Raw genomic sequence first — 14,519 nt, 5'->3', positions numbered from 1 at the left:
GATGTCTGTGTGACTTGTGACTTCATATATCACTACACTATCTATTACCATTTCAGTCATATCCGACTCTTGGTGATTCTATGGCCATCTCTTGCCATACACGAGAGACTGTCCATGCATTTTCTTGGCAATGATTTTCCCCAACCCTCCCCTTTACATGGCTTGGGACTCACACACACACATTCACACCTACGGGCAATTTAGCGTTTTCAATTCACCTATACTGCATGTTTTTGGACTGTGTGGGACAATTGACTATTGAAAATAAACAATGGAACTTTTTTGCCTGAAAACCTTTGCTAATGTGACCGCACCTTTAGCGTTTACTGTTGCAGTTGCAGGTACACTACCAGTCAAGTTTGGAATAATTAATTACTCAATGTTAATTAATTGCTTAATGTAAATAGTTGCATTTATTTGATCAAAGTACTGTAAAATTAGTAATATTTTGAAATATTACAATTTTAAAGAACTGTTTTCTATTTAATATATTTAAAATGCAATTTATAAGAACCAGCATATTAGAATGATTTCTGAAGGATCATGTGACACTGACTGGAGTGATGATGCTGAAAATTCAGCTTTGATCACAAAAATAAATTACATTTTTAATTGTATTCAAATAGAAAACAGTTATTTTAAATTGTAATAATATTTCACAATATTACTCTATTTTTACTCTATTACTCTATTCTAGTATTTTTGATCAAATAAATGCAGAGCATAAGTGACTCCTTTCAAAACAATAAAACCTTTTTAATTATAACTGGTAGTGTACTTAAACTGCAGAAAAGGTGTAGCAATCTCAGGCACTGTATTCATTTTTTTATGTTTTTATTTGACTAAAATATTAAATGTTGCAATGTTGAGAAAACCCTTACTCAATTTGTCAAGCAAATGTAATGATGATTGTTGGTCCAAAATGATTTTTTAGTTTTGAATTTTGCCGGGTTTTTTCCTTGCCAGTTTCTCCAAACTTTTCATAGGTAGCCACAGGAGCTCAAAATAGGTTTGTATGTAGATGGAGTTTAGGTTTCATTCCCGGCGGTTGCGGAAATGTCTATCCTCACACTCTCGCTGCAGACAGTGGCGGGAGTGTGGCCGGTGTAATATGTAACACCTGTGTAAGATGATCGGCCCTTAAAACCTGGCTACCCGAGAGAAAGGAAACCCAAGCACTTCAAGCCAAGCTGCCCTGGAAAGCATTCATTAAGAGTGGCCCTGAGAAAACAGCACAACCAGCCGCTCTTGGTGCCAGACGGCACGTAGGGAGGCAGAGGAAGATGGCCAGAATCACCTAAGGCTTGGCAAACCTCATTATGCTGCCCTCAAGGGTTAAAATAACCTGCTGAGAAATGGCCAAACAGCTTAGCTGTTCACTGAGAGAGACCTGGATACATATATCAAGTATTTATAAGGCAATGAGGAAAAAGTGCATGCTGCCCTGCTGGTCATAACAACCTGAACAGACACTGGAGATAGTACAAATGTCTTGAGCTCTCTGTCAAACAAACACAAATGGAAACTGCATTTCATATTTGCTTGCAGAGTTTTCTGAATTTCCATTTATGGAACTGAAGTCAACCTTGATAGAATACGTGGATACTCGAGGGGCTTATTAGGGGCCCGGTTATTAATTATGGGGATTATTGTTTATAGAATTGGAAATCACTGGCCTGAAGGGCATCTTGCTCTTGAACAATGGAACTCCATGTAAGGCTGAAATTGTCACGGTTCTGCGAGAGAGAGGACCCAGACGCAGAATGAGCAGTGGTGATGTTTTATTGACAAGACTGTAGACAGGGCTCAGCAAGGAGAGTGAGGCAGCACCAGGTGGGATGATGGTGAGGAAGACAAGGCAGGAACACAAGGAACCAGAGACCTGATGATCTCTTCGATGTAGCACCAGTCTTGCTGCCAGGCAGAGGCTCACAGAGCCAGAGGCTTGACACTTGAGAAACAGACTGCTACCCCGGTCTAGAGAACACAAGACTCACAATGAACAAGACAAGACACAACAAGATAAAGCAAGACAAGAGAGAAGATAATAAATGAAACAAGGGGCAAACTAAAACCTGATGTAAATAACTATGGCTAGAAAAAGAAAAGAAAAGAAAAGAAAAGAAAAGAAAAGAAAAGAAAAGAAAAGAAAAGAAAAGTAGAAATAACAGATTTTTTCTGATTCTACTTTGTAACATGTAAGATCCAGTTAAACGATAGAGTCTGGATTGGATATATTTCAAGGTGAAGTGCATAACTATTGTGCTACATAACTATATAAAAAATCTGTGGCAATATAGACCTAGTTTGGTGCAAATCACAATAAATCAGGCGAGACACTACAGGTGAATAGGGTAAAATTTTAAAATAATATATATCACCATGAAACTTCCTCAGTTGATTACTTACACAAGTATATAAAAAAAATGTATTACAAGTTTTAGAAATTTGTATGTTTAATTATGCAAATTAGGCATTCTCTCATTAAATATGCACGATTTTGCATATATTTTCGGTAGATAGATCTGAACCTATGATAAAGCCAGGTGCAAATTTCTTTTTTCATTTTGTTTACACACAAGATGAAAATAAAAATTCAGAGGGATTTCAGGATATATGCTTTTATTACTTAGGAAATCAAAATATACTGTCCATAGCCTTAAAAAATCGATTTCCGCCATTTTTTTTTAATTAAAATGTCACATAAATCAGGCCAGGAATGATTTATTAACAAATCCCTCTGAAAATATCTTCAGAATACTGCTAAGTGTATAACTGGAAAGTTTGGTGTACACAGGTGCTACATAGGCTGAGATGTTTGTACTGGAGAATGACAAAAAACTCATTTTGAGAAAACGGCAGTTAAAGATTTAAACAGCTCTAAATGAGATTTCGTCAATAGCTTTAAATCCCCCTTTGAACATTCACGATTGGTTACTGATAGAAAGGAAATGCCCATATTTGGGTTACATAGCGTTGTGCAGGAGACTCAGAGCTTTACAACGATACCGGTCATGACAGACTTCAGTAGACGGATGGGACTCGGCGTGTCGCGTTGGAATGCTAACTTCTTGGTAAATTCGGGAGAAACTTACTGCCGCAAGTAAACAAAATGTAATAAAATAAACATCTTAATGTATATTTTGAAACTTTTCTTTATAGCAGCTTGAAAGAACACATATTGAAGGAGTAAACTAGACCAAAATCTCAAAACTGACCACTGCATGAAAAATCGATGTTTTTGCCTGCCGTGTCTCGCCTTAAAAATTCATAGCCTGCGATAAAATAAAATAAAAATCCACATTAAATCCAAAATGGCTAACATCCTGTTGGGCGGAGCTAATGATTTTAATTTTGAAAGTTCCCCAGCTTGATGAAAACAACAATGTATAGAGTTTGGTAACTGTAGGTAAAATTGACCACATAACAACAGTCAAAAGGGGGCGCTACAGATGTGTATTACAATATACAGGTCGATTAGTGATTATGGGTGACATCACAAAAATGTATTTTATTGTAGGGGTCAAATAGTTTGACAAATGAAAATTATTTTGGTAAAATTTTGTCAGATGGGTCTCTATATGATGTTTCCCACCAAATTTCATATGAGTTGATCAAAATGCCGGTGCTGTTTCTAATTTACATTTTTTTTGAATGATTGTTTTCAAACAGGTTTACCTGCTATTTCTACAGCCCTAGCAGTGTTTTCACTCTATGAGAAGTCAACCTATGTATTACTTACTTAAATTTGTCTTCGCACGTTGAATTTGGATAGAAGGAAGTATTTTAATGTTGAAAAACATTACACACATTATCTTTAAACTGATCTGATCAGAACAAAAGAGCAAAGACAACCCAGATCTGAAATGTGGCTTTGTGTGTAATCTGATGACCCAATCTGATCTTTAGGACACTAAACTTCAATCTGGAAAAATATGCTTGTGTGTGAGTGCTGCATGTAGAGATTGTGGTTACTGGACCATTTGCCTTCCTCTGTAAAAGCAAATGCAGTACAGATGCTGTCCGGTGTTGATTGGAATGGTGTGTGGATGCATTTTTTACATTGATTCCTTGTCTCTCATGATGGTACCTCATGAGTCTTTTTTTATTCAAACTCTTTCAGGCCGACAGGCGGAGGGAAGTACTGTCTCGGAGAAAGGAAGCGCTACAGATCGTGCAACACTGACGTGAGTTTTTGTAACACTGACGTGAGGCTGCAATCTGAATGATTTTGATTTATGCTTAGGATTTTTTATTTTAGAATATTTCTATTTTTAGAATTTAGAAAAAGAAAAAAAAATTCTAGATGTAAGAATTTAGAATTTCCTAGTATTAGCTGCACAATCCATATATTTTCATGTAAAATGGAAAATCTTCCCCCCACCCCCTTAATCTATTTCAAGGTGGTGTTTTTCTTAAATAAAAATGGTTTTATTCATTTTTTATATAGCTTTAGTGTGTTTTAGCTTTGAGGTTTTCTAGATTCTAGTCTAAATCTAAAAATGCCATTCCATTCACAGATATGTGACTTTTCTTTTCTGGTGACTAATGTTGGACTTTTCATTTTCATTTCAAATGCTCTCTAGAATGAGCAGCTAATCATGGTTTTAGGACTGACTATTTTACAAAAATGGAAAAAAGCGACAAGCCTTTCAGTATGTCCCGTCCAGACTTCCTGATTCCAAGGGAACGTCATTACAGGACATTATGGGGTTTTTAAGGTGAAAGGCATCCTTTCTACCACAAATCTTAAAAATAACAGTTAAGCACAAGCAACGAATGTGTACTTTGGAAAACAAACAGCACCCCCTTGCACTGAAAATGAAAGTGTCTTGTCCAACACAAACGTGTTGTGGATATGGACTATTGGTGACATTTGGTCAGATTTGGGGAGCTTTAGACAGCAGCCCGGCGCTGATTCAGCGCTTATAAAACAACAACCCCATCACAGATGTATTGTAATTGGTTCTTTGACCTCCTGGAATCAAATGAATCTTTTTGAAGGAGACAACCAAGGGTTGAACACCACTCTCTGGCTGTTTATGTGGGGCATTCCAACGTCTGGATTTATTATGGCTGTGGCTTTGAAATTATTAAGTCATTGAGGATACGGCCCCCCTATGGCTCTGGTTCCAGCCACGGCCATTGTTCAGTACCAAGCAAAGGTCTGCTATCATTTGTTCTACTTTTCAAAACAATGAGCTAATCCGCATCCCTTCACTCACTGCTGACTCCATGATCCGCCAGTTTACATGGAGACTAGGGTTAATAACAATGCTGTGATGGAAAGAGGCCAAGTCGAGTCGCATATTAAAGTTTAATTGGCTTTAGGGCAATAATGTTTAAATAACAATGTGAGTTAATTACACGATGCACATACATAGTTTGTTTTTTAGAAAGGGGATTTTTTTTGTAATTACAAGAGGCAAAGAGACATATTAGTTTGATTAAAAAAACAGTAATATTTTATATAGTGAAATATTAAAACACTTTAAAAAAACTGTTTTCTATTTTAATATATTTTAAAATGTAATTTATTCCTGTGATCAAAGCTGAATATTCCGCATCATTACTCAAGTCTTCAGTGTCACATGATCTTTCAGAAATCATTCTAATTTTATGAATTGATGCTCAAGAAACATTTGTTATTGTTGTCTATGTTGAAAACAGTTGTGTAGCTTCACATTTTTGTGGAATCCGTCATACATTATTTTTACTCAATATACTTTGATGAATAGAAAGTTCAAAAGAACAGCATTTATTTGCAATAGAAATCCTTTGCACCCATGTAAAAGTCTTTACTGTCACTTTTGATCTATTTAATGCATCCTTACTTATTAATTTATTTTAAAACAAATCTTACTGACCCCTACGTTTTAAATGGTAGTATGTGCTATATTCCTGTGACTACTGTCTCGGTTACTATTGTAACCTCAGTTCTCTGATGGAGGGAACAAGACGTGGTGTTGAATGCTGACACTATGGGTCACACTTGGGAGCCCTGTTACTTCAGAAAAGGCCAATAAGAATTGGCGAAAGGAATTTGCATGTGCCACTCCCCCGTACATACGGGTACAAAAGGAGCTGGCGTGCATCCACTTATTCAGGTTTGTGCTTAGGAGCCGAGAGTGTGTCCCGGCCATTCAGAGGGTAGTTCAGCATTGTGGCAAGAGGGACACCACGTCTCGTTCCCTCAATCAGGGAACGGAAGTTACAATGGTAACCAAGATGTTATAGAAAACGACACAACTGCTGATCTGAGTTACAAGGTGGTCGGAAAACCCGTGTGTGCTGGGTAACTAGTGCACTCGCGACATCATAACCTACCCTGCGCCCCACGTAAGCCGTGTAGTTTTTTGTACCCATCGAGGACTGAAGGACAGTGCTTGCAATGAGAATAGGTCGCTTCAGCCGGACTTCCTTGACCTTTTCTGGGAAGCACACCAGTTAGCTAATAGACTCCACTTCAGAGAATAGGCCTGCCTCATAGAGGGGGCTCTAGCCTGAGTGATGGTGTATATCACTGTTGGTGATAGCCCACTCAAGTTTTCCACTTCCCATCCAGGGGCCAGATGTGGAGGTTCCAGAGGTCTGGGCGCAGGTGCAAATTGTGGCCGTCCTTCCTCAGGGGAATTTGCCAGGGAGGGGCTGTCGTCAGGAGCCTGAGCTCCAAGAACCAAGTTCGGTTAGGCCAGTACGGCGCAACCAACAGGACCTGTTCTTTGTCCTCCCTGACTTTGCACGTCTGTGCAAGCAGGCTCACTTGGGGAAATGCATATTTGCACAGACCCTGGGGCCAGCTGTGTGCCAGTGCGTCCGTGCCAAGGGAGGGCTCAGTCAAGGAATACCTCAGAGGGCAATTGGAGCATTCCTGGGAAGCGAACAGATTTACCTGTGCTTCGCTGAATCAACTCTAGATCAGCTGTACCACCTGGGGCTCCACTCTCCTTGGAGCATCAAAAATGTCTGCTGCACGATTGAGCTCACCTGGTGGTTTTGTATGAAACCCTCGGCGTGTTGTCTGTCCAGACCAACACGTGCTCGTCTTGGATCAATAGCTGAAACCTCCACAGGGCCAGCAATACCATCAGCAACTTGAGGCAATTGATATGCCAGCATTGACAAGGTCCTGTCCAGGAACTTGAGGCTCCCCACCTGTTGCATTCAGCTGCCCAGCCCATCTTGGACGCATCTGTTTCCATCCCGAGAAAAGAGATGCTCTGCACTGACTAGAGCTTACTCTTTTCTCAGTTGACCTGAAGTCCCAATCAACTGAGGTGTTTGAGCACCAGGTCCCTGTCTGTGCACAATAGATCTCAAGAGTGAACTAGAATCAGCCATCCGTCGAGATAATTGAGAATGCCCACTTCGCTTAACGAGGCAAGGGCGGCCTCTGGGACTTTTGGGAAGACGCGAGGAGACAGGGACAGCCCAAAAGGTAGGACCTTGTACTGATATGCCTGATCCAAGAAGGCGAACTGAAGAAACGGTCTGTGCCGAGGAAAGGTCGAGACAGAGTATGCATCCTTCAGGTCTATAGCCACAAACCAATCATGTTGGTGAACGCATGTCAGAATGCGTTTCTGAGTCAATATCTTTAACCGGAGTCTGTGCAAGGCCCGATTGAAAACTCACAGGTCTAGGAATGGTCGTAACCCACCGCCTTTCTTCAGTACGATGAAGTAAGGGCTATAGAAACCCTTCTCCATCTCAGCTGGAGGGACGATCTCTTTTGCGTCCTTCGCCAATAGGACTGCAATTTCCGCATGCAGGAAAGGGGTGTATTTTCCTGCCACTGAGGTAAAGTGGACGCCATTGAACCGGGGCAGGCATCTGGCAAACTGTATCGCATAGTCGAGTATGATTGTCCTGATAAGCCAGCGTGACAGGTTGGGAAAGTTTAGACAGGCTCCCAAACTCCGCGCGAGTGGCACCAGAGGAGCAATCGTGTTTGACATATGATGGGGCGGCGCAGCAGAGCATTGGCCTCCAAGCTGTCTGTCCCAATTCTGTGGCTGTAGGTGTACTGGAACACCTACCTTGCTCTGCAAACCCCAACTGGAACTCTTTGCGTCCTCTGAACATGCCACAGTGACCTGTGTGGGGTTTTGTGTGTGCTGCGACCAAACATTAGGAGGTGAGGGGCTCGCCTCCATCACGTCCAGTCTGCAAGCTTTGTGACCCAGGAAGTGCGGAGTCTGTTTTTTCTCTGAAAAGGTGGCAAAACAAAAACAAGAGGAAACCAAGGATTCTCCACCCAGCCCTCTTCCAGGCGAAGGAGCGTGGAGACCTCCTTAATCCAGGACCTAATCCAGGTCTTCAAACGGATTCAAACAAGTTTTTGAATGCCTCAGTGAGCACAGTTGGTTGTGTTATAAGTTCAAACTGCATTAAATATCCAGAAATATTGTCAATTAAAACTCAGAAGAATGAGACGTGAGAAAAAGGACACATAGAGACTGAGTAGTTTGAAGGGGTTGAATAGTTGAGAATGGAGTAAAGGCACACTGGTCAACCATATCAAGAACTCTGCACATCGGCCTGTGTGGGACATAAATAGCCATTACTCCAAATTAACCATGAACCTTTTTGTGCAACCATGTCTGGAGTTTACCAGAAAGGGTTCATATCAAAATTAAAGATAATATGGCTGGCTCTATTTCCCACATAACTCTGGCAACCTCAAAAAAATCATATACCTATGGTGATATAGTGGTGGTAGCACCATGCTATAGGACTTTTCATCACCAGTGACTGCTGGGAATCTCTGACACTATTTAATATTGTTCAGTGTATGATTTGTAATTGAATAAAATTAAAGTATTATAAATACTTTGTAAGATAATATAATATACATGAGAGTAAATGAGAGTACCATCTGAATGCTTTTACAAGGCCTCAACGGATCATTCATTTGCAGGCTTGTCCAGCAGGATCACGTGACTTTAGGGAGAAGCAGTGTGCCGATTTTGACAACATGCCTTTCCGTGGGAAGTACTACAACTGGAAGCCATACACTGGAGGTAAGTTCCCAGCCCGCAACACAGAACGACGGGCTACAGAGGGAGCCGCTCTCTCCCACAGCCTTCCCAAAGTCTGGGCTCCAGTGACCGTATACATACTGGCTTGCTGTGTGTACCCTGCTAACACCAACACTGTGAAAGTCTCTTTGATGGTCTGAAAATTCTTTAGATTCCAGATAGAACACCACGTATCGTTAGTCTCTCTCTCTCTCTCTCTCTCTCTCTGTCTCTCTCTCTCTCTCTCTCTCTCTCTCTCTCTCTCTCTCTCTCTCTCTGTGTGTGTGTGTGTGTGTGTGTGTGTGTGTGTGTGTGTGTGTGTGTGTGTGTGTGTGTGTGTGTGTGTGTGTGTGTGTGTGTGTGTGTGTGTGTGTGTGTGTGTGTGTGTGTGTGTTTGTGTGTGTGTTTCCTGACTGTGTACGTACACAAGTCTCTCAGAGAGGTCAAATCTGCAAAAGAATGAGTGACGATTAGGCGTATCAATTTAATTAGTTCACTCAAAAGGATGATTCTGTCATGTCATACCAAACCTTTATGACTTTCTTCTGTGGAACAATAAAGAAGATAGTAACTGTTTTGTTTTTTTATCCATACAATTAAAATCAATGGGGTCTAATGTTGTTTTGGACCCCATTGACTTTTATTGTACGGGCAAATATTTGGTGTTCCATAGGTAAATATATTTTTATTTTATATATTTTATTTAAATATATTTTTTCAATATTTTTTTATTTTTGGGTGAACTATCAGATACATTAATTGCATTACATTAATAATATATATATATATATATGTTTTTGTCTGCCCTATGTAATGTTTTTGAATGCTCTTCAATTGGGAGCTTTTTTCACAAAATAATTGTGATTTATTTGTTTAATTTACCAGCATGTAATACAATTACATTTTATAACAGTGAATATCAAACCTCAACCGACATCGCCCTAATCTTTTCATTGGGTTTTTCTCTGACACATTTTCTGACAGCTTTGAAAAAGTGCAGCCGGAAACCCGGTGGGAAGGGTGTATTTCTTGTTTACAACAAAATGGCCCGAACCCAATAAACATAGAAAAACTGCGAGAGATCAAGAGGCATTTCCAAAACATTCTAACAGGAAGTTCACAGTCGACTCAATCATCTCCTTATCTCACTGCCCTGTAATAAGCATTATCATTACCAATTGTTTGGCTCTTAAAACTCATTTTGGAGGTGAACTTCACTTGTAAAGTCTGCGATAACCTTTGTCGATGTCTCCATGATTTTTGTTGGCAGCTGTGTTAATCTCTCCCCGTGTCTGTGCAGTAATGATGTCAGGCAGAACATTCAGATTCCACTATGAGTAATGCCTCTCGTGTGCTTGAGTGCTTTGACTGGATTGTTAATATCAACAAAGGCATAAAAGAAAACCGTGGGCCCCGTCTGAGAGCCCTGGCTCGAGACAGTTGCAAGAAAAGCAGTCTGCGAATTACTTATCAATGCACTGGTGAGGCGAGAGGCTCTGTTATTCCATATAGATTTTTGGTTTATCGTATGACATAAATCGTGGCCACCTCTTAGACACTTCTGGGAGTGTAAAGGAGTTGTCGAGGACCTTGGGAACAATCAATAACCTGATAAAAAGTCCCATTGGTGTTCGAGAGCTGTTTGACAATAAACTCTGCGTGTTTTTCAGGTGGAGTGAAACCGTGTGCTTTGAACTGTCTGGCTGAGGGCTACAACTTCTACACCGAACGTTCCCCTGCTGTCATCGACGGCACGCGCTGCCAGGCCGACTCGCTGGACATATGCATCAATGGAGAGTGCAAGGTGAGTCTACAGCCCAAATCTCGCTCACAGTTTTTTTTTTTTTTTTTTTTATGCTCTGAGAACTTAGTGTATGAGAAGTACCATATAATTTTATAGTGAATACTAGTGAATACTTCTACTCACTTAAATCATGAGTGAGAAACAGCAGTTTTGAGATGTAAATTGCATCTTGATACTTTACACAACCTTGTCATGATGGCAGAAGATCTGGCCTCTATAGCAGCTTTCCTTGGCCAAGGACTGTCTAATGATATGTAAAACAACCAATCACAGTTAATTTTGTTTTGCGCCATGCTCAGAGATGTGAAAGTGTAAAGTCGATGTCCATACAATAACTTAATCATTTACTGCATCAATGGTGCATCAGATTTCAAAAATACCTGTTTGAAGTTAGGTGGACACATGTAGACTTTATTCTGAGAATTTCAGGCTTGGAAAATAATACACTTCTCATATCCCGTCGGCAAACAAGTTAAAATACCTCTTTTTGTTTCCACAAGTCAGCAACATAGTGTCGGCCCAGATCCGGCCCACATCTGGTGACACTATGTTGCTGTCTGGCCTCAGGCAAAAGACTTGGATGTCTTTTTAAAAAGTCTAAGCGGAATCTGGAATCTGGATCCGGAATCTGGAATGCAAGAATGCATACTTCTACAAAACCACTACAAACATTATATCATCCAGGCCTTTGGCATAATATTTTCAACACCCTATGGTTGTGTTCAGAATGGAGTACTAGCATACTTCATACTGAGCAGTACACACTAAATACTACTATTTAAGGAAATAATTACTATTTACAGGCAAAACCAATGTTCTTTCAGGCACTGGTCAATTTTGAGATTTTACAAATGAACTATTCTATTAGAATAGTGGACAAAAAACATCCAAAATACACATTTAAGTGTTTATTTTATTACACTTTGTTTTTGCATCTGTAGACTTCAACTATGAGTTAACAATTAGTTAACAGAAAGTTTCCTTTCTATATGGTGAATAACTGTAATGGATCTTATCTTACATTTAATGTAATTTTACAGTAAAATACTGTTAAATTTAGTTTTTGGAAGTGCAAAAGAACAACGGTGCGTCTGAGTAGGTACTACATTTGAATTTGAACTTACTTCATGACCTTTAAAAAAGTATGTTCTATATAGTATGAGTGTGTGTAGTATGAATGTAATCCGGACGTACTACATCCGCCATGTTGTCATTATCATGTGACCTACCAGCGTCAGTTGCGTCACTTCCAAGGGGGTAATCCAGCATCCGGAAAGCGTACCTTCTATGGAGGCATCCATTGGCTAATTAGCCATCACCTACTGTTAGATTTCCATTGACTCCCATTCATTTTGGCGTCACTTTGACAGCGAATAACTTTACATCTGAGGTGTTTAAAGACTATTTGTCCATTGTTTATTTCTAAAGAAACACGACAATGTATAAAAGGCTCCATTACCTTGTATCTTACGTTATGGCCCCGTAGAAGCCGTTTTTGTAAAAATAGGCTAATGATTGCATCATAACCACGCGACTCTCTGTCTCACAGTAGAGAAATTACTGTATAGACAGAAGGAGAAGCTCGCAGGCAATCGGGGGGACGTGGAGTCATAAAGTCCGATAAAGTCAAGGGAGAAGCCCATAGATAGTCATAAAGTTGCTCCTGCTCCTAGCTCATGGACAGCTCCTATTCAAGCTCTCGTCTCTGCAAGATTCAGACGAGAATGATTCAGATTTCTCTTGGCACAGCTACTAGAAGACTTACAACTGTCAGACAGGTTGCTCACGTCACATCTACGTCGAAAAGCTCAGTTTGAGGCTGCGCAGTATGCTCAGCCATCAGGAAGTGAATGCTTCTAATTGACTTCACTGGTCTCCGTTGAAGTCTATGGGGTCACTATGATGGGGTCGCTGTCTCCATTTCTTTTACTGTCTATGGTCGCTTCACTGCCATTCACAAATCCTGTCCCGTGCCCTCATGGGATAGTAAAGTGTTCATCGAATGCGCACTTCAGAATCCTGCCGGAAGAAGTAGGTCTTTTTCCCTACTGTTTTTTGAATACTATGTATTCGGACATTCTTGTCTTTTGGCGTACTGTTTTTCACATACTGTACGGTAGGGAAGTATTTGATTTCAGATGCAGCACAAGTCAATATATAATTTACAGGGAAACACGTAAATTGACATTCCCAGAATTCCTCAATCTTCAGAAACGTGCAGAGTGGCTTTTTCCTAGTATACAGTATTTCATAGATTTCTATTTTCATGCAGCTCTTGTGGCCTAAAATGTTGCATTATCTTTGTTTATCAGATACTAACGGTCTCAGACGAAAAGTCTACAGAACATAGCCAATCGCTAACACAGAACAATGAAGCCTAAATAAAGGCTGCTGTTGAAAGGGCTGGCCCTCTTATCAGGACAGTACAGTTTTGAATCTAATTGTGTTTTTAAAAAGGCGGGTAAACCGCTCAAGAATTATATTTAATTCGCTTACAATATCATTTGTATAACAAACCAAATTGACGTAATAGTGCGACGCTTTGTTTATTTTAGGGTTAAAATTTTGAACTCTGTGTAGAAAAGATTTTGTCTGCAGTTTGGTATTTGTTAGTCTCACACATTGTTGTCCGCATCCTTGATTTATGTGGTTTAAGATACTATTTTAATTGATCCCCAAGGTTTCCTCTTTGATCTGATCTGGAGCGAAGAAATCCACACAATGTTCTTTTAAACTCTAAGGAATCAATCTGTGCTGCACCCAACAACCTCTCATTGCCTTTTGGACCATAATAATAATGCAAGTAAAGGCCTGCACAGGGGCTTTACAGGGAATGTCCAAAACAAAATAAAACAGCAATCAATCTCATGTCTAGTCCAGTGATTCGCAACTTCGCTGGGTTACAACACAAAAAAATTGGTCACATGTTAGTTCTGAGCAGGGAAAAACATGTTAAATTGAAATAGTGAACTGCAACACACCATGTGCTTTCATTGAAAGAAATTTGGTATAGGATCTACTTTAAAACAAACTTTAACTGAAAGAAATTGTTAGTAAATTTCACAAATAATAAAGAAATGGCAAAAAAACACATTGATTAAACATGACATTTTAAAGTAGAAAGACTGAAATAGTATTTCAGTAATCTTTGTTATATTGACAACTTTACTTAAAATGAGCATTAGATGAAGGTAAAGGTAATCAAAATGAGAATCTAATATCTATAAAATTGGCTGATGACCGATATAGTACTAATGTATTTCATATTTCTATTTAAAGCTTGCGTGTCCAGTCAGACTATGGTATTTTGGCACAAATTCACCTGTAATTTTGTAGAAGCCAGTCAAGTTAGATAAATGCCAACATGGACAGGTTGCGTGACATGCCCTCATGAACAAAATGTAAGATGAAAGAAAATTTGACGCAACATGGATAAACATGGTTTGTGCCGACCACAGTGTGCTTTGTGTGGTGAATTATTGGCTGCTGAGAGCAGAAAACCAACAAAATCCAATTGACATTTAGACATTTAGAAACAAAACACTAGAACTATAAATACTGTAACTCATGCTTCTGCTATTGTTTATGCACTTACGAAATTGTCAATTTTCATAATCAGCCTGTCATATCAACGAATTTCACTGCTTGATTTAAAGGACATTTTTATTTAATTTCGTACAATGCTGTAAATCATT

At 39.6% G+C, this 14,519-nt stretch overlaps 1 protein-coding gene across 1 annotated transcript in view; it reads left to right on the top strand.

Moving 5' to 3' along the window:
- adamts6 (ADAM metallopeptidase with thrombospondin type 1 motif, 6) overlaps positions 1–14,519 on the top strand; it is an 87,447-nt gene that overhangs the window by 51,373 nt on the left and 21,555 nt on the right. Inside the window, exons 14-16 of the mRNA XM_084400573.1 lie at positions 4,124–4,187; positions 8,921–9,023; positions 10,691–10,824. Of these exons, the coding sequence (XP_084256699.1) occupies positions 4,124–4,187; positions 8,921–9,023; positions 10,691–10,824 (301 nt within the window). The remainder of the gene's footprint in view (positions 1–4,123; positions 4,188–8,920; positions 9,024–10,690; positions 10,825–14,519) is intronic.

The sequence above is a fragment of the Rutilus rutilus genome (genome assembly GCF_951802725.1).
Source record: "Rutilus rutilus genome assembly, chromosome: 25".
NCBI classification, from domain to species: Eukaryota; Metazoa; Chordata; class Actinopteri; order Cypriniformes; family Leuciscidae; genus Rutilus; species Rutilus rutilus.
This window is presented reverse-complemented; position numbering and strand designations above follow the sequence as displayed.